At 45.5% G+C, this 21292-nt stretch overlaps 1 protein-coding gene across 6 annotated transcripts in view; it reads right to left on the minus strand.

Annotated features, from left to right (window-relative positions):
* Positions 1-7925: 7925 nt before the first annotated feature.
* Positions 7926-21292, minus strand: part of RIF1 (replication timing regulatory factor 1) — a 59925-nt gene continuing 46558 nt past the window's right edge. For all 6 annotated transcript variants that reach the window (XM_040357998.1, XM_040358002.1, XM_040358003.1 and 3 more), the window contains 3 exons: positions 21101-21254; positions 20895-21000; positions 7926-9020 (listed from right to left, as the gene is read on the minus strand). In XM_040357998.1, the coding sequence (XP_040213932.1) occupies positions 8794-9020; positions 20895-21000; positions 21101-21254 (487 nt within the window). In that variant the 3' untranslated portion in view covers positions 7926-8793. The remainder of the gene's footprint in view (positions 9021-20894; positions 21001-21100; positions 21255-21292) is intronic.

Consider the following 21292-nt stretch of genomic DNA (forward strand, 5'->3'; position numbering starts at 1 on the left):
TGTCACAAAACAAGATCCACCTGAGCCAGTCCAAACATCTGAAAATCACTGACTGTCCTCTGTCTCAATCCTGCTCAGCAAACAAGTCAGCAGAGCACCCACTGCTCCACAAAATTTCCACTCGCCTGCTCACATTCGGCGAGTGGTAATTAGCTGAGGGCGAACATGGAGCAGGGACGGACTGGGCCAACAATTTGCTGGCTATATGCTTCTGGCAGAAGAGGTGTGGCCTTTTCTACAGGGCATCAGAGCAGTCTGGGGGCAATTGCCTCCCTGCCTCCTGGGCCACTCTGACGGAAACTGTCAGGCCTCGTACACACCAGCGGATCTGTCCGCTGCCGGATTTCTGTCTGATGGTTGTACACACCATCAGACAGAAATCCACGCGGACACGATGACGCGGCGACATGCGCGGCCCTGGAAGGTCAATGCTTCCACGCATGCGTCGAATCACTTCGACGCATGCTTGGGCTTTCGGCTGATCGGACATGTCCGGTGTGTCTGTACAGATGACTGAACATGTCCGACGGACAGTCTTCCAGCGGACATGTTTCTTAGCATGCTAAGAAACATTTGTCCGCTGGAAACTGTCCGATCCACCGGACAATTGTCCGGTCGGCCGTACACACGACCGAACATGTCTGCTGAAACTGGTCCGTCGGAGGAGAGCCAGATGGATCAGACAGAGCGGGAATATCCTGCTGTAACACAGCTTGGAGATGGAAAAAAAAAGATGTCATAGTCCCGCCTCCTATGATAGACAGCACACTGGTCCAATGTCAGTCCAGGAGACAGGGCTTTGTTTGACAGCGGCTGGCGTTCCATCTCCAAGCTGTGTTGCAGTGGGAGATCCCCAGCTCTGAATGATCCGGCCGGCAATCCTCCCAATTCCTTCCTGTAATCTCTGCTGCATTGATGGGCACTGATATGACAGCACTGATGATGATTCACTGATGGGTACTGATAAGCTTTATGTTAATATTGTTAAATGTTTGTGCAGAATTAAGTTGCAAGAATAACTTTAAGTGTCATTTCATTAGATCAGGGGTCTCAAACTGGTGGCCCTCCAGCTTTTGCGAAACTACAAGTCCCATCATACCTCTGCCTGTGGGAGTTGGGCTTGTAACTGTCAGCCTTGCAATGCCTCATGGGACTTGTAGTTTTGCAACAGCTGGAGGGCCGCCAGTTTGAGATCCCTGCATTAGATGGTTTAAAAGGGCGTGTTTAGGGGTGGAATTAGGGGTTGGGTGGGGCAACTGGTGATGCGTAACTCTTAAGGCTTGTCCAATAGGTCAGGACTTGACATTTTGAGACCTGTGTTAAAGGATACCTATACCTGGAGAAAAACATTTTAACTTTATAGAAGCCAGGAAGGTCCACTTCTGGCATTTCCCTTTTGTTAGGCTGGGTTCACACTACGGTTTTCCCGTCCGTCAGCCGCATACGATTTCAGTATTGAAAACGCACGGGCCCGGACGGGAAAACGTATAGATAGACAATGCATTGCAAATCGTATGCACTCAGATGCATCCGGGTGCGTACGATTTGCTGGCAAAACGTTTTTTAAACGTACGCAAAACCGTGTTCAACCACGGTTTTGCGGCCATTTTTGAAACAGTATGGCAAACGCATACGTTTTTCTTTAACCACTTACCCCCCGGAACATATTGCTGCCTAAAGACCAGAGTACTTTTTGCGATTCGGGACTGCGTCGCTTTAACAGACAATTGCGCGGTCGTGCGACGTGGCTCCCAAACAAAATTGGCGTCCTTTTTTTCCCACAAATAGAGCTTTCTTTTGGTGGTATTTGATCACCTCTGCGTTTTTTATTTTTTGCGCTATAAACAAAAATAGAGCGACAATTTTGAAAAAAATGAATATTTTTTACATTTTGCTGTAATAAATATCCCCCAAAAATATATAAAAAAACATTTTTTTTCCTCAGTTTAGGCCGATACGTATTCTTCTACATATTTTTCGTAAAAAAAATCGCAATAAGCGTTTATTGATTGGTTTGCGCAAAAGTTATAGCGTTTACAAAATAGGGGGTATTTTTATGGCATTTTTATTAATATTTTTTTTACTAGTAATGGCGGCGATCAGCGATTTTTTTTTCGGTATTGCGACATTATGGCGGACACTTCGGACATGTTTGACACATTTTTGGGACCATTGGCATTTTTATAGCGATCAGTGCTATAAAAATGCATTAGATTACTATAAAAATGCCACTGGCAGTGAAGGGGTTAACACTAGGGGGCGGGGAAGGGGTTAAGTATGCCTGGGTGTGTTCTTACTGTGGGGGGGGGGTGGCCTCACTAGGGGAAACACTGATTTTCTGTTCATACAGTGTATGAACAGAAAATCAGCATTTCCCCTGCTGACAGGAACGAGAGCTGTGTGTTTACACACACAGCTCCCGTTCCCCGCTCTGTACCGAGCGATCGCGTGTGCCCGGCGGCGATCGCGCCCGCCGGGCACACGCACGGGAGTCGGGGGCGAGCGGGGAGCGCGCGCGCGCGCCTCCGGCGGCGCGCGCGCGCCCCCTAGTGGCGGCTATACGATAGGACGTATAGCTACGGGCTCTCGCCCAGGAGAGCCGACCTGCCGCCGTATAATGACGGTGGCTGGTCGGCTACTAGTTAACATTAATGTCAATGGAAAACGCACATATGTGCGGTTCCATACGTTTACGTCCGTTTCAGCCGCATACGTTTTTTCATATAAATCGTATGCGGCTGACGGACGGGAAAATCGTAGTGTGAACCCAGCCTTACTTGGGTTCTGGAACACAGCAGACAAGGCTCAGCCATGAAGTTCTGTCCAATACAGGATCTGCTTTAACTCACTTGCTGTGGCAAGTCTTCTGGTTCCTCCCTGACAGTTGATGTATGCAACTGCTACAGAGAGCTGGCCTCAGACCATAATAAATGATGTGATATCTCCAGCAAGGCTCTACTACAGGCATGCTATTTTCTTGTAGCATGTGAGTGGATTCGTTTTATTTCATTCTAATAAAAAAGATTTATTGCGCTAGTCTGTGCGCTTCCCCTGTTGCTTTTGTTTGTCCTCAAAAGGGTACAGCAGCAGAACCTTGGATAAATGATGTTCCTGAACACCACAGGACTAGACAGACAAAAAAAGAAGGAAGAATTTGAATAAAAACAAAGTCAGGATTAGACCCCAGCTGAGGATGAAGACTCAACTAAAAGGGAGATAAGTGGGCATCAACATTTAGGCAAACAATAAGGCCCCTTTCACACTGGGGTGGGAGGCGCAGTGGCGGTATAGCGCCGCTATAATGGCAGATTTGCCTGCTAGCGGTGCAGTGTTAAACCCCGCTAGCGGCCAATAAAGGGTTAATACCGCCCGCAATGCGCCTCTGCAGAGGCGCATTGCCGCGGTTTACCATTGTTTTAAATGGGAAGGAGCGGTACACACGCCGCTCCTCTCACCGCTCCAAAGATGCTGCTGGCAGGTGATTTTTTTCTCTCCCGCCAGCGCATCGCCTCAGTGTGAAAGCCCTCGGGCTTTCACATAGAGTATGCAGTGCAAGAGTTTTTCAGGCAGTATATTTTTAGCGCTGTACTGCCTGAAAAACTCCTCAGTGTGAAAGGGGTCTTAGACTCCAGAGCCCTGTAATTTCAAGGCCTCCAATGCATGCTAGGATACTCACGTTCAGGGTGTAATAAAATATCACTACAAAGTGTGGTAATTATTTTGAATTTTTTTCAGAAATGCAAGGGTTACATTGATGTGTGTATAAATAGGGAGCATAATCCATCACACTGCATTTGCTACTAATGCCAGATAAAAATGCTCATGAGAGATTTAGTGGGAGGTCTCCAGGAGTCCAGGTCCTGCAGTAATTAGGACAGCGGGTTTTAAGATCATAATGAAACATGCCCTTAGACATGGGGCCCTGTGCAGGATTTGAAAAGTTCTTATAATTCTTCCTAAAGGAGATAACCACCCCTTGTGACTGTAATGTGTAGTAGGGAATTTTTTTTTCCGAAGCAGCAAGGGGTAGTAAAAAAAAACAACAGATGACAGCAATGGAGACTTTTTGTGTACCAGTTTCAAAGACAAAGTAAAAAAAAGGGTAGGGACTTCTCTGTTCTAGGACAGAGGAAACAGGGGGAGGGGTAAAACCTTCACTGTGCAGAAGGCTTCCAAGTAGGTCCAGTGGGCTTAGAGTATGCCACCAAAGGATGGTCCTGCAGTAGATGAACAGATAGTATATCTAATGGAAAGGGGAGAAGGGGGAATCAATAGGTAGGTGTGATTGTGGATAGTGGCGAGGTAGGCACCCCTTTACTTCTTTAACTGTCTCAATGTATTGCTCAAAAGGATTTTCCAAAGAAGGGCTAACCCTCAAAAAGTCATGCTTCCCACATGGGGCCTGCTGACCAAGCGCTAAGAGATTAACCACTTCAGCCCCGGAAGGTTTTACCTCCCTTCCCGACAAGGCCTTTTGTGTGCAATACGGCACTGCATTACTTTAACTGATAATTACAGTCGTGCAATGCTATACCCATACAATATTGACATTTTTTTCCCACAAATAGAGCCATCGTGGTGGTATTTGATCACTTCTGTGGTTATTGTTTGCGCTATGAAAAAATAAAAATAAAAATTGCTATAATAAATAATATCCACCAAATTTTGGGGGGAAAAAATCTGTTCATCAGTTTAGGCCAATATGTATTCTTCTACATATTTTTGGTTAATATAAAGAAGAAGGAAAACACAAAAAGCATATATTGATTGGTTTATGGCGTTTCGTAGCATCTTCAAAATAGGGAATTTGTCATTTTTATCATATATATAAAAAAAAATGTTTTACTAGCAATGGCGGTGATCAACAATTTTTAGCGGGACTGCGACATTGAGGTAGACAGATCAGACACTTTTTTGGAACCATTGACCATATGCAGCAGCAAAAAATTGTCGCCGATTACTGTATGACATTGGCAGGTAGCTGGTTAACATTATGGCCCAATTAAGGGGTAAGGTGTGTCCTAGGGAAGGGATTCCAACTGTGGGCGGGAAGGAACTGATGGAGTACAAAAAGATCGCTGTTCCTAATCACTAGGAACAGACAATCTCTCTACTTGAACAGGAAAAGGTTTGACCGCACTCAAAGGTTTGAAGCAAAAGAAAACCTCATTGAAGATAAAAATCAGACATCGTAGACATGACAGCAATGCAGACCTAGTAGAGATTTATAATCTCTGCCAGGTCTGCATTGATGTCTACGATATTGTCCGATTAATTGTTATCTTCAATAAAGTCTTCACTTTTGCTTCAAACCTTTTCCTGTTCCAGTGGCTCCTAGCCAAATTCCGGACTAGACCTGCACCGCGAGATTGCTCTCACCTGGAGCGGCTTGGCTTTCTACTAGATCTCTCTCTACTTCCCTGGCAGAACGGGGATCTGTCTGTTTACATTGCACCTCAGAGAGCCCGAACGAGGATCTGTCAATCATGCTTCCGATGCGCGCCCCCCCAACATCTTAAAAGCCACTTCCGTTCAGCTACAGCGATTCCCCCAGCAGTGCCAACCTGCCGCCGTATAACGACTGTGGCTGGTCGGCAAGCAGTTAAAGAAAACAAAAAACAGTAGAACGATGGGCTTTACCAAAAAGCTGTAATATTGTTTCGCCTGTCCAGCACATTCTCCCAAAGGGATTTCGGCTTCCTCAGGTAAGTTTTGGAAAACGGATACATTTTTCTCTTTCGTCCACATCCAGGGAGATTAGCTACAGTGCCATGGGATGTAAAATTATTTACAATATTGCAGTCAGTGGACACAGGAACATTAAGATCTCTGGAGATGGACTTGTAACCTTGAAAATGGTCCATTCTTTGCCACAATTTTTGTTCTCAAATCCTCGACAATAATTTGCTGCTTTTTCTCTTCTCCATGTGGCACACAGACACCAAAAAAGTTAATTTTTCACCATTTTTAACTGGTTGCCGGTATGATTTCTATATTGTCAGCACCTGTTCATTGAAACAGGCGAGTTAAATCACAAATTACAGGAGCCGCACAAATTTGGAATGCAATTATTTCTTAAAATTTTGAGAATGTGCCAATAATTTTGTCCAGTCCATTTTTGGAGTTTTGCGTGGAATCTGTCAGATTTAGCTTTTCGTTTCTCCCCTTGTTTGTGTCATAATACAAACAAAAGAAACCAACATGCATGTGCCTGAACATTTGTAATTGCAACAAATTTTCTAGGCAAAGTGGTGCATTAGCTGCCAAAAATTGCAAAAAAGGTGCCAATATTTTTGGCCAATACTGTATATAGCAACAATTCACACAGCGCATTACATACAGAGCTTACAATCCAAGGTCCCTATGAATACACATATATGGGGCCAACTTAGAGAGGAGCCAATTGACTAGCATTTCTGTAAAGTGCGGGAAGAAAGCAGAGGACTACTCAGAGGACATTCACATGCGCATATGAAAAAACACACATTCCATGCAATGTCCTGGCTGGGATTCAATCCGAGGACCACAGTGATAGATTATATATAGTAATGTTGGGGGTTGTTTGCTCAAGTGTAGCACCTGCTAGCGAGGACAGTCCCACGCAAATGTTTCCTTTTGAGGGCTTGTTGGCCCACTTTTATTAAAGAAAATCAAAGTTCCAGAGATGAAAACAGAAGTGGTTTCCCTCGCAGGGGTTTTCACCATCAATATTAAATGATAGTATGTTCAGCCTCCTGGCTCACACATGCAAATGAAAATACCGAGCCACCTGGCTCTCTTCAGCAGCAGCAGCACCACTGCTCAGGCTCCCGCATGAAGCCCTCCTGACAGCAACCTCAGACTCGGGTCTCTGGGTTTCAAAGTGCAACCTGCACTCTCCAGGGCACACTCTGGGCTGTCCCTTGTAAGCCTGAACCCCTTGGGAGGGTGGAGTGCAGAACCATGGTCAGGTGTCTACAAATAGGCCAGCACAGTCAAGTGTGCTGGTAAATCTCAAAATCTGGACCCAGGACTGGGGATTTCATCCCACTCGGATCTCTACAAAATTCCCGGGCTCCAGGTCCCAAAGTGGACTTTATTAAATAATGAGGAAACTGAAACATCAGTTTCATCTGTGCCCCTCAACCTGTCCAGTTGAGAATTCTGGGTCACTACACTTTTGGGGTATACATATATATATATATATATCTATATATATATCTTTTTTTCTCAGAAAATAGGTGCAGGAACTCAACCACCACCCCGTTCAGATATCACAAACAGTAGAAGGGTATTAAAGGGGCAATAAATACCAGGATTGCATTACATACAGAGTGCAGAGTTCAGGGGGGTTACACACAGAGTGCAGAGCTGTCACATGTAAACACAGAAACCAGACTTCTCTGTTTACAAGTGATTGTGGTGAGCAGGCACCAAAGGGTCTGAGCCAGAGGTGGTGGAACCGAGTTCCCCCTGAAAAAAAAACATATATGTGTATGTGTATGTGTATGTGTATATATGTATATATGTATATATATATATATATATATATATATATATATATATATATATATATATATATATATATATATATATATATATATATATATATATATATATATATATATATATATATACACACACACACACACACACACACACACACATATATATAATTTGTTAGTTATACACCCACACACATCTTGACTTTTATAAAAGTCTAACTTGGCTGGGTTTTGAACGTCCCTGTTGGTCTTTTAAAACAAAGTTCAGGTTGACTTGCAGGTTTGCAATGCAATGTGTTAGTGTAGAGAAAATTGTAAGGTCCTAGTCACGGGGAAATTGTATATAGCATTCTTCAGTTAAAAAAAAAAAGCAGTTGAAAAGCCACCCATTTACAGACACCACAAATACATACTCCAGAGTTCATAATGAAAAACACTTACTGCAAAACTTCAAAAAGTACTTTAATAGTTTTTATTTTACATTTAAGATCTAAAAAAAAAAAAAAAGGAGCACATGCAGCAAAGTGAATATTAAGAATTCTGGTGAAACCAACTGTTTAAATTATATGTACAGAGTGGATTACTATCGAAACTAGTAACCTGCAGTGAGGCTATATACAGAATTTACAAAAAAACTGACAAAGTGTATGGGTACAACACGGGCCACATGAAAATTAGTATACTGTGGTATTCTCCAAGGCTTGTTTTGAGTAAAGCTTTCAGAGGCAAAAAATCTACCAAAAATACTTTTTCCAGTCCAAAAGTAAACATGTCAAAAGGAATTTACAATATTACGTACATAAGCAGAAAACCAAGGTGGTCAAAAGTGGACGACATTTAAAAATAGCAGTGTATACTACAATTTCATAAAACTGAAGGTAAGAAAGAAAAAAATTACCATATTGCCCACAAGTTTCACCTGTGAACCTTGAAAATGCCAAGCGACTTGTGTGGTCACACTGGACGTGCAAATGCATCTCTTTTTTTCCACTTCTAGATAATACTCTCCCAGAGGGTGACCAATCACAGAGCTACCGGTGCCATAGAAATATCAGCATTCTGCCCCCCCCCCCCTCCCTACAAGACTGGTACTTAAACGCATTAATTCTTCATCTGAAACCTAGAATAATGAATGTTATGTTTAATTACCTAGTTGAAGCTGTGTATAGAGAAGTACAATTCAAAGTAAAGATGACCACCACATGATGGATCTCTTAAAAATGTTTGCAGTCTGTATTAAAAAATGTTCATCAGAAAAGTAGTAAAAATGTCCTGTAAATGACAATTGCTCAAGACACACGGAGCTGAACTAAACAGAGCCGTTGTGAGGTGGCGAACTCCATCGTGACTGCAGATGCCGAAGAATGCCGTTTGATATTGTCCCAAGTTTTTCCTGCATTTCAAAAAGCTGGCTTCCTGAATATTTTCCAAGTTCCTCTGTAGTCATCAGCAAAGAAAGTGCGTTAATCTGCGCTGGAAGGTCTGGCGCGGCTGCAGCGGTTTCCACAGGTGCTGTGGCAGATGCCTCCGGCAGGTCTGAAATAGGAAGGATTACAGTTCTGGTGAAGTAACTCGTGGAGAAAAACACAACTAGAGGGGTTACCGTACACCTTACAATCTGACATAGTTACATAGTTAGTCAGGTTGAAAAAAGACACAAGTCCATCCAGTTCAACCACAAAAAATAAAAAAACAAAATAAAAAACAGTAAAATCCTATACACCCAACTCCATACCCACAGTTGATCCAGAGGAAGGCAAAAAACCCCAGCAGAGCATGATCCAATTTGCTACAGCAGGGGAAAAAATTCCTTCCTGATCCCCCGAGAGGCAATCGGATTTACCCTGGATCAACTTTACCTACAAATCTTAATACTCAAGTTATATTCTGTACATTTAGGAAATAATCCAGGCCTTTCTTAAAGCAATCTACTGATCTGGCCAGAACCACCTCTGGAGGGAGTCTGTTCCACATTTTCACAGCTCTTACTGTGAAAAAACCTTTCCGTATTTGGAGGTGAAATCTCTTTTCCTCTAGACGTAAAGAGTGCCCCCTTGTCCTCAGTGTTGACCGTAAAGTGAATAACTCAACACCAAGTCCACTGTATGGACCTCTTATATATTTGTACATGTTGATCATATCCCCCCTTATTCCCCTCTTCTCAAGAGTGAATAAATTCAGTTCCTCTAATCTTTCCTCATAGCTGAGCTCCTCCATGCCTCTTATCAGTTTGGTTGCCCTTCTCTGACTGTGCAATAAAATTTAGATACACAAACTATGCAATATGAGGACCGAAATTTCCAATCGGTGTGTATTCAATCAAGCCGGGCCTTGGCACTACATGGTTGGCAGATCCAAAGAGGATAGAATAATATTGTAACGTGTGGGGCGAGTGTGACAAACTCAGTGATCACTGCCCATTACTGGGAAAAAAGTCCCAGCTGTAATAATACAATATCAGTGATACTAGCACAGCACCGCCATACATGCCTCAAGTGGAAAATGCAGGAAGGAGAAGAGCTTGGGAGGAACGGTGCAACCAAATTGCAGCAATCTGCTGAATATCTGCAGGCTCAGAATGTATGTCATCATGCAGCCTGAATCAGATGGGGCTAAAAGAACAGAATAGGTAAAATGCCCAATCTTTAACCACTTGCCATCCAGTTCTAGGGGGGTGCCCTCCCAGAACCCCCACCTCTGTGCACCTCCTGCGGTGCGCATCAGGCACGCTGCTCTGCGACCATTGTGTCCTTCAGACACATCTGATCACAGATCGGGGAAAAGGTCAAATCGCAGCAGTAGGAACAATGATCTGGCTCCTCCTCTAGTCAGTCCCATCCCCTCACAGTTAGCACACACACTGAGGGAACATATTTAACCCCTTGATTGCCCCCTAGTGTAACCCCTTCCCTGCCAGTGACATTTACATAGTAATCAGTGCAATTTTATAGCACTGATCGCTGTATAAATGTCAAAAGGTGAAAAAAGTGTCAAACGTTTTTGGTGTGCTTTTGTACCTTTAAGGAGGGGTGGCTCCCCTTCAGTCCAACTGCCCCTATCTATCCATTAGAATGCATGTGCCTCCACTGTGGGGACGCTCATTGTTTAGTGTTAGGACCACAGATTACAGGGTGCCTTGGTGTGGCTCACGCATGCATTTGCAAATGCGTGCGGACAAAACCCCTGTTTTTAACGCATACTGTTAGACAGGTTAATTGGTTGTTCTGCTAGCTGATCGGTAAGTAGGCTTGGTTTTTCCCTGGGCATTCCCCAGGTTTTGTTGTTATCACAGTTACCACACACACACACACTGAGGGAACATATTCATCCCCTTGATCGCCCCCTAGTGTTAACCCCTTCCCTGCCAGTGACATTTACATAGTAATCAGTGCAATTTTATAGCACTGATCGCTGTATAAATGTCAAAAAGGTGAAAAAAGTGTCAAACGTCCAATCTGTCCTCCGCAATGTCACAGCCCCGATTCAAAAAAAAAAAAGACATGAATCTATTCCCCATTTTGTAGACGCTATAACTTTCGTGCAAACCATCAATATACGCTTATGGTGTTTACCAATAATATGTAGAAGAATACATAATCTGACTAAACTGATGAAGAAAGTAAAAAAAAAAAATTGGAATACTTATAGCAAAAAGTAAATGGTTTTCTTCAAAATAGTGGCCCTTTTTGTTTATAGCGCAAGAAATAAAAACCGCAGCGGTGATCAAATATCACCAAAAGAAAGCTCTATTTGTGGAGAAAAAAAACAAAAAAATAAAAAAAAAATTTGGGTACATTGATAGGAAAGTGGGGTCACCCCTTTGTTATGGGTGGTCTGGTCTCATATGGGAATAATGGGGTAAGAGCCTTTATTTTCCTATCAGACTTAATCATTTTGAATCCTTCTTAAACTTTTATATTACAAATTATTTTCTCGCTTATGAAACAAAAGCTTGTACTGCTTATATTACAGGAAACTTAAAGATTGCGGTCAGCTACTGTTCTGCAGAAAGGTGTGAAATATTGGATTATATTCTACAGACATTTGAAGTTTTATTAAAGCGGGGGTTCACCCGAAAAAAAAAATGTAACATTAGATTGGGCCTAATTGTGGGAAGCAGAATCGGGTGTTTTGTTTAAAATCAATGCAGTACTTACCGTTTTAGAGATAGATGTTCTCCGTGGCTTCCAGGTATGGTCTTCGGGACTGGGCGTTCCCTATTTGATTGACAGCCTTCCGACGGTTGCATACAGCGTGTCACGAGTTGCCGAACGTCGGTGCGGCTCTATACGGCGCCTGCGCACCGACGTTCGGCTACTTTCGGAAACTGGTGACGCGCTGTATGCGACGGTCAGAAAGGCTGTCAATCAAATAGGAACGCCCAGTCCCGCAGCCCATACCCGGAAGCCACGGTAAAACGGTACTGCATTGATTTTAAACAAAACACCCGATTCTGCTTCCCGCAATTAGGCCCAATCTAATGTTAAAAATAGATATTTTCGGTGAACCTCCACTTTAACAGCTTATTAACAGTTTTATGAACTTTATACACATTTATACAAATAATGAGACTGTGGTCAGGAGATATTTTTATTTGTTGAGTAATATCTCCAAGCAAATTTTGTATTTTAGATATTTTACTTATATGGCATCTCTGGGCTGACTTTGTATAAATATATACTTGTAAGGAACTGTAACCTGATTGGCTGGTCCACGATGAGATGCATCCCATCTCATTTCACAAATAAAACCAGCTAAGTTCCGGAAAATAATTTTGTAATCTTGCTACATGATACTTGTGTTAGTGTCTTGCTGATTACCCGATCGATCGTAGGACTCCTCGCACCCAGAGCAAAGATAGCAAAACAGAATAGGAACTTACAGGTGATCACGCAATTGTCAGTTAAAGAGACGCAGTGCCGTATTGCAGAAAATGGCCATCAGAAAGGGGGTAAATACTTCCGGGGCTGAAGTGGTTAAAGCGGGGATTCACCCTAAAAACTAATTATTAACATTAGAGCCCGCATACTAAGGACATTTACTTTCGGCAGGTCATTTTTTTTCTCCGTACATACCTTCATATTCCGATTTTGTCCAGGGCTGCGGGACTGGGAGTTTCCATCCTTCGGTTCGATGATTGACGGCTTGTGAAACAGGACCCCTGTCGCACAACGTGCGTCACCAGATTTCCGGAAATAGCCGAGCTGCGAGTCGGCACTATACGGCGCCTGCGCCCGCCATGTAGAGCTGACTGCGCAGGCGCCGTATAGTGCCCACTCGCAGCTCGGCTATTTTCGTAAATCTGGTGACGCGCCTTGTGCGACAGGGGACCCGTTTCACAAGCCGTCAATCATCGAACTGAAGGATAGGAACGCCCAGTCCCGCAGTCATCGGAACCCTGAGGCAGGGATAGGAACGCCCAGTCCCGCAGTCATCAGAACGTGGAAGCCCCGGACAAAATCAGAATATCAAGGTATGTACGGAGAAAAAAAATAGGATTTTTTGTACTCACCGTAAAATCCTTTTCTCTGAAGTCCATGGACGGACACAGCTCCTTAAATCTTGACAAGTGGGTTATGTTCCCTGTTTACAGGAGAGGACTAGGCAGAAACATGTTAAATAGTTAAATACATGTTACATTAACAGAGTTGAACAGCCCCGCCCAGGGGGCGGTCCCTCCAGACATAACCCTCCTCACTGCAGCTTGCAGCCTCAGTTCGTAACAAGCAGTACAAACCTAAAAAGGAGGGGTGGGAGCTGTGTCCGTCCATGGACTTCAGAGAAAAGGATTTTACGGTGAGTACAAAAAATCCTATTTTCTCTTATCGTCCATGGACGGACACAGCTCCTTAAATCTTGACAAGTGGGACGTCCCCAAGCAGTGTCAAAAAACGAGGGGTGGGAAATATATCAGTAAAAACAATTTTAACTTCACCCCAAAACAAGCAGAGCTCCTCAACGGAGGAGGTGCAACTTTAAACAGCCGCCGGCAAAAACTAGCGGCTGAAAAAAACATCATAAGATGCACTCACAGCAACCATGTAAATTCTGGAAAAAGCGTGAACGGACGAGCAAATCGCCGCCTCGCACACCTGTGAGACCGACGCATGATGTCGGGAAAAAAAAAAAAAAAAAACCCAGGAAGCACCAATTGCCCTGGTCGAAAGTGCCGTGACCGGAAAGGGGGGCCCGCCCTTAGGAGCATAGGCCTGTATGACGGCCTGCCCGATCCACCGAGAAATGGTGGTCGACGAGACCGCCAGGCCCTTTTGTGGACCAGACACCTGACACAAAAGAGAGTCAGAAGCTCCGAAATGGAGCCGTAGTAGGCTGGTATACCCGCAAAGCGCGTACCACGCCTAAAGTATGAAAGGCCGAAACCTCCTTCGGAAGAAGGGAAGGTCGCACCATCACCTAATCCTTATGGGGGATCAAGCATGGCGGCTTGCAAGACAAGACCGCCAACTCAGAAACCCCTCTAACAGAGGTAAAGGCCACTAAAGGGGCCACCTTCTGAGATAGTGTCAAGAGAAAATCTCTGATGTTTCCAAAAGGAAGGTTCCTGAAGAACCGAGAGCACCAGAGTCAAAACTCATGGGGGAAGAGATGGGCCAAGAGGGGAAAGTATATGACAAACCCCTTGCGCACAAAAAAAGGGGACCCACCAGGGAACGGGCCGCAAAAAGGCCACTAAAAGAACACAGCCAAGGCTGAAATCTGCCCCCAAACGGTGCTTTAAGCAATTTTTAGATCCAATCCAAGCTTTAAAAACAGCAGGACCCTGGACATTGAAAGTACGCCCGTGGACGTCACTCCATCCCTTCGCACCAAGAGAGGTGCGACGGTAGATCCTCCGGAAGAAGACTACGGTGCCCTGTTGAGATGACCGAGTCAGACAGACCCTGGTCACCTAAAGTCTGGCTTCCAATAACCATGTTAAGCAAGTCAGTGACTGTACAACAGGAGGAAGTATGGGACCTTGAGACAGGAACCTCCTGCCCTGGCAATCGCCAGGGTGCCTCCGCTACCAGGCGCCCGATATCAGCGTACCAAGGACGCCGAGATTAATCTGGAGCGATTAGAATCATCGGGATCTCCTCAGCATCCACTCTGTGGAGCGGCCGAGGAAGCAATTACCATGGAGGAATGGCAAAAAATCACCGATACAGACAACACAGGGCCACCAGCGCGACTGACGCGTCTGTACAAGATCACTAGACCTGGCCACTAACTGACACCCTTGCGGCGGAGACAAGCTGCCAGGAGATCCATGCCATGTGAGGCTCACCTCCTGCAAGGGAGCCGAAACACCCCAAGCACAAAGACCAGTCGCCCTGGTCCAGCATCTGGCGACTCCAGTAGTCTGCCTGCCGGCATACCTGATGGTAGACTGAAGCCACGGCCGTGGCGTTGTCCGGCTGAAACCAGATTGGTCGACCACAAGGAGAAGCATAGCCTGATCGCCTAAAATAGTAGGACAATGAACAGTAGACAGCACCTGGTATTCCCAGGCGGTCTTCCACCAGGCACTAGCCAGGCCCGACCCTGGGTAGCTACCGAGACCAGACACATTCAAGGAGGTGTGGTCATAGGTCCACGCAAGTCCAGCGACTCAGGGCCGACTGGACCCCCCAGTTTTGTGAACCTCCAGGTTCACAACCCGTGAGCTGGCATTCGTCGTAAACACCGACCACTGGAAGGAAGGAACAACTTCCCGGACCGAAGAGTCGGGAATCTCTGTCACCAACTCAGAGGGACTCTGACTAGGTGGCGCACAGGAATCTAATGATTTCAGAGACAAGAGATTTTTACCACCTGGACAGTAGTTCCACTGGAAAACCAGGGTGTGGAACTGGGCATACAGTACCACCTTGAAGGAGGCTACCCACAGACCCTGAACCAGCAGGCGCCCGGAGAGAAGACCGATTGCGTGATGCCAATACCTTCTCCGCAGACTGAAGAGTCTGCAATTTCTCCAGGGGAAGAAGGACCTTTGCCACTGAGGAGTCTGGATCAACACTAGATACTCCAACGCTGAGTCGGAACCTAGCATGCCCATAATTTGAACCCTGGGTCGCACACATGTAGGGCAGGCTTGCTGCCACTGAGCTACACTTTCTGGCCTAAACGTTTAACATCCACCCGAATCTTCGGAGGGTCTGAATGGGAATAACCCATCCACTAGGTCGGAGACAGAAGCTGCTCTCAGAAGAAAGTCGTCAAAGTAGCCAATGAGGCAAAGCCTCGCTGTCCCAACAAAATTCAAATAAGTGCGAGCTCCTAGCTGAAAACCCATGGTGCTGACGCCAGATCAAAAGGGAGGGCCACAGGCTGACAGAGACCCTTCTCTCATCACGAAGCACAGAAAAAAACACTGTGACATGTGCAAAACGGGACATGCATGTATGCGTCCCTGATGTCCGAGGACGTCAGGACATCCCCCGGATGAAGCGCAGCTACCACCGAACAAATGGATTCCATGCGGAACTACCCGACGTTCACAAAGGTATTTAGGGCCTGAGGCCCATAGAAAACCCCAAAACTCTCGTCCTGCAGGAAAGGTAAAATTACCTTGCAGCTTAGCAAATCCCACACTGCCCAAGGCAGACCGACGTGCCGGGAGGGGAAGACACAAGGACAGAACTTTGTTCTGTGGATAGGAGGAAACCCTATCTAGTACTCCGAAGAGACCACCTCGCAGACCCACTAGTCGGAGAGCAGGGAGGTTTCACTGAATTGTGAACCTGCAAGCCGCCCCTCCCACCTAGAGACAGGGAGGGAAGGCTATATACATTGGCAGGATTTGGGTGCCGGCGTGATCGGCTTATGCACCCAGGGACAGATTAGTCCCCCAGCTGGGCCTTTGACGGCCTGGGAGGGTTGCCCCTAAATAATACACACACATAGTGTGTATGTATATTATGTAGGTGTATGCACACATGTCTTTGGAGGAAACCGGAGTACCCGGAAGAAACCCACACAGACACAGGGAGCGACAATGCAAGCTCCAGGCAGATTGGCGTCAGTGTGCAGATTGGCGTCAGTGTGCAGATTCGAACCAATGACTCTTTTGCTGCCAAGTAATGGAGTTAAGCACTACACCACCGTGTGCATAAAACCATTCTGAAACAGACGCCCTGGATAACAAGGGCGCAGCATTCAATGAAGCATCACAGACCTATATGAGGCCCTGGACCAGCTGGTCCGCTAGGCTAATAACCTCAGGAGAGAGTCGGTGCTCCTCCACTGTCTGGTGCAAAATGCTCACTCTGTGAGTTGTATACAGCACTAGGGGTCAGGACTACTCCAAGATGGCCGCCGAGCGTTCAGAACGCGGCCACAGGAAAAAGGCCAGCACAATGTAAGCTGCGCCATAGCGTGGCTACGACAAAATGGGCGCCAATGGGAGTCTTCAATGTAATTGAAAAATCTCCCAAAAAATAGCGCCAGCGACCACTGAGACCCCAGTGTAGTGGCCACAATAGGCCGCAGCATGGTAAACATGGAACGGGTCAGTACTTCGGATCTTCTATCAGTCAGATCCATACAAGTAGGGGTTCCCGCCCGGCGGTGAGGGACTACAAAAGCCCTCAGTGGCTTTTCTCATTCCGCATCTCAGAAATTATCAAAGAAGGGCACAGAAGGAAAAAACCTACACAGCGGTCTGATTTGTGTGATCCAAAAAAGACCGAGCCCTCAGCGGAAACCCAGCTGCACTATGCAGCTTAGGAGAGTCCCTTGCAGCAGTAAAAAGCGCACCCATAAATGCCTTATTCTGCCTTTTTTTTTTTTTTTTTAACTAGGTACCTAGTCCATGGCTCCATAACAGAGCATTCCCCAGGGGATAACGGGGGAAGGGGGCACTCTTTTACCGCCCGCCCGCAGTCCACCCCCACCCTGGCACAACTGTGTCCAGGACTAACAATAAAAACTCTGTGGGAATCACAGGTGCTAACACCTGCTGCCACCACCAGCATGTGGGGAAGGACCCAGATACTGACTCCAATATTTACATATAGTGTGTATTATAATATGCACACCTGTCCATACAAATAGACAAAAGCTCCTAGAGCCCTATTCAGGGCCTCTCACCCACTTGCTGCGCTGACCAGGGGTAACCAGGGGACTCCCTCAGGAGGAGACTGCACAGCGCTGCCTGTGAGGAAAAGAACCGTGAGGTAACTTTTGCAGGGACCTGTGTTTAAACAGGAAAAGCCTCATAGGGCTGTTTTATTTAAGGATAAGACACAGATACAGCATAAAAAGCAAAACCATTACAGGTGTCACCAATCAGTCAGCGTCTGCTGAAGTATAATCATAAACATCTGTGCTCATCACAGGGCTTTTTACCTCACAGGAAAGCCCAATACAAAAAAGAAAAAACACAGGCCAGATAACACAGTCCCCTCAGGAAGGCCCCCTCCCCCCTGACAGCGGCAATGTTAGCAATGCAGCAAGGGAAAGGAGCAGGGAAGTAAGGGGAAGGGACCCCCGAACCCCAGGAATGCCCAGCTGTACCAACCCACCGAAGCAGGAGGGACTGTACTTACCCGTCCGAGCGAGGACTCGCTGACGCATTCCTGACAGACCTACAACCGCAATGGAGGTAGCTGTCGGCCCGGTCCACTGTGATTGAGGCAACACCACAGCTCAGTCATATGTGGACCTCGGAGCAAAGCTCACCGGCCACCTCAGGAGTCATGAGGTATGGCGTGGCAGACCAAGCCTCTTTGCAAAGGTGTGCCCACGCTTGCTGGTCGGACTGAGTAGACTACAAGGATCTATAATATCCAGCCTGTCTCTCAGCCAACAGTTGAAAGAAGATTCTTCAAGAAAAAGTAAAGTAAAATAAAATAAAATAAAATTTCTCCTCAGGGCGCTGGGCCCAAAGGGAGCCATACGTCCTTCTCCTTTGCTAGGCAGAACGAAACTGAGGCTGCAAGCTGCAGTGAGGAGGGTTATGTCTGGAGGGACCGCCCCCTGGGCGGGGCTGTTCAACTCTGTTAATGTAACATGTATTTAACTATTTAACATGTTTCTGCCTAGTCCTCTCCTGTAAACAGGGAACATAACCCACTTGTCAAGATTTAAGGAGCTGTGTCCGTCCATGGACGATAAGAGAAAAAAAAAATTACCTGCCGAAAGTAAATGTCCTTAGTATGCTGGCTCTGCTAGATGTAATGTTAAAAAAATTTTTTTTGGGTGGACCCCCGCTTTAAGTATACTGTCATCAGTGCAGTACATCAGACAACTGGTGTGGTGGTGATCAGGGACAGACAGTATGTATAAAAAATGTATTCAGTTTTTTTACACATACTTTCATCAGAGTAGCTCATTGTCACCATAGCAACAATGTACTACTATGGGGGTGATCAGGGATTTTCTGCTTTTTACATTGAGCATTACAGTCATGAATGGGTCACATTCATGACAGATGTGATCACTACTGATCTCTGATTGGGTACAGCGTGCTGTGGTTGACCCACGTACCATGCGATAGCCGTTACAAATAAACCCATAGTGATCAAATGATCACAGGCACTGTGCTCCCTCTGTGCAGAGTGTAATCTGTTGGTTGAAGATATACAATTTTAGCATTAAAGCGGAGGTTCACCCTCAAAACGAAGTTTACTGCATTTATACACTTCAGGCCATTAAAGATTGATGTTGTTTACATTTTTTGTCCACGATGCTCCCTTACCTCTAATCTGCTCCACTTCCGGGTATTCATCCCTACGGGGAGTGGGCGTGTTGCTCTTTTCCCCGACCGCTCTGTGCATTGTGGGAGCAGATTGTATGGTGTCCAGGGAGTGACGTTCAGGCCAATCACAGCACATCCTCAGAAATAGCTAGGCGTCTGGTCTCGCGCTAGCTGGGCAGTCACGTGACGCGGGAGGTGGGTCACGTGACTCGCAAAGCGCTGATAGAGAAGCACTAGTGTGATGGACACAGCGGGGCGTGTCCTTTTCAGGACGCCGCCCGCCGTTGTGATGGTAACTGTGCAGTGTTGACGGCGCGGCTCGCCGTCAACACTGCGCATGCGCGGGATTACGCGGTGAATGCTGGGAGATCAGCATTCGCCGCATCCCGGAAAAGGGTACAGGATCGCTTCAGCCCACAATTAAGATGGCAATGTCCATCATAATATTTTATAAAATATTATTTTCTTGGAAACGAGGATCCTGGCGGCTGCAAGAACGGCACTAGTGAGTAAAATAATTAGTATAGGAACAGCAGCAGATTTGTCTTAAAAAAAAAAAACGTTTTCCCACAGAACCTCCGCTTTAAAGAAGAAAAAAATATTAATATCTTTAATAAGGGTTGGGTATGTTCTTAGTAGACTGGGTTGGTTTGTCACAAAGGGTTCTTATGCTATATGATGACGTTTGGTCATTCGGTGTAAGGAGTTGGGTTACGCGACGATGTCAAGCTCAACAGTCAGCCATTACACTGGATGGAAACATTGATTGTTTTTCTTAGATTGAAATGTGTTTTTTACTGCGTTGAGTTAATAAAGGTACTCGTCAGTAATACTGCGCAATGACATTTTTTATACCCATTTACATGATGTGATGAGAGTCTAAGGATCCTATTGGTGTTCATGCACTCTATGTTCCCACAAGTATGGTGAAATCTAAGTGGATGATATTCAAGCTGTTTGACTGCTTTTGATTAAAGCGGGGGTTCACCCGTACATAAAACTTTTTCCCCCTAGATGGATGCTCGTTTTGTCTAGGGGAATCGGCTAGTTGTTTTAAAATATGAGCTGTACTTACCGTTTACGAGATGCATCTTCTCCGCCGCTTCCGGGTATGGGCTGTGGGACTGGGCGTTCCTATTTTGATTGACAGTCTTCCGAGAGGCTTCCGACGGTCGCATCCATCGCGTCAGGATTTTCCGAAAGAAGCCGAACGTCGGTGCGCAGGTGCAGTATAGAGCCGCACCGACGTTCGGCTTCTTTCAGCTACGAGTGACGCGATGGATGCGACCGTCGGAAGCCTCTCGGAAGACTGTCAATCAAGAAGGAACGCCCGCTCCCGAAGACCCATACCCGGAAGCGACGAAGAAGATGCATCTCGAAAACGGGTAAGTAATGCTCATATTTTAAAACAACTAGCCGATTCCCCTAGACAAAACGAGCATCCATCTAAGGGGATTTTTTGAAAAAAACATTTAAGGGTGAACTCCCGCTTTAAGTAGTCCACTCATTGTGTGAACCTTTCCTTCTAGGTGATGGATTCTTCCCAGCACTTTACTTTGTGAGGACCTACACCTATTAGACTTTTTAATGAGATCATTTTTTTTTTTTTTTTAACATTGGGACTTTGCCAATAGATTGTGCGATGTATGTGTGTGCAGCACTAAGAATAGATAATGAGTAGGAGGACTTCCCAGAAAACAAGACAATACCTGTTTCAAGTTTTTCTTCAGCGTATATCGGTCTCTCATCAAGCCCATTATATGACTTTTCAGCTTCATCGAGGACAGCAAATTCATCAAATCCTTTTGCCTTAGTCTATAATAAAAAAAATAAAAAGGAAGAAAGAAGATTACTTGTGCAAGCGATGCAAAGGCTATGGCATATAACTGCCCAAACTTGGTCACAACCAACTCACCTGTTGCTCATGGTAGGTTCTCAGAGCTTTCTTCACAGTAGAGATCTTTGGTGAACGGATTGGTAAGGTCTTAATTTCAGAAGGTGTAAGTGTACTGAGGTCACCAATTGTTTTTATATTTTTAGCACGGATAAACTGTACAAGTCCTCTGGCCCTATTTAAAAAAAATAAAAAAATTATGTATATGTGTAT

The sequence above is a fragment of the Rana temporaria genome, chromosome 6 (assembly GCF_905171775.1).
Source record: "Rana temporaria chromosome 6, aRanTem1.1, whole genome shotgun sequence".
Taxonomy (NCBI): Eukaryota; Metazoa; Chordata; class Amphibia; order Anura; family Ranidae; genus Rana; species Rana temporaria.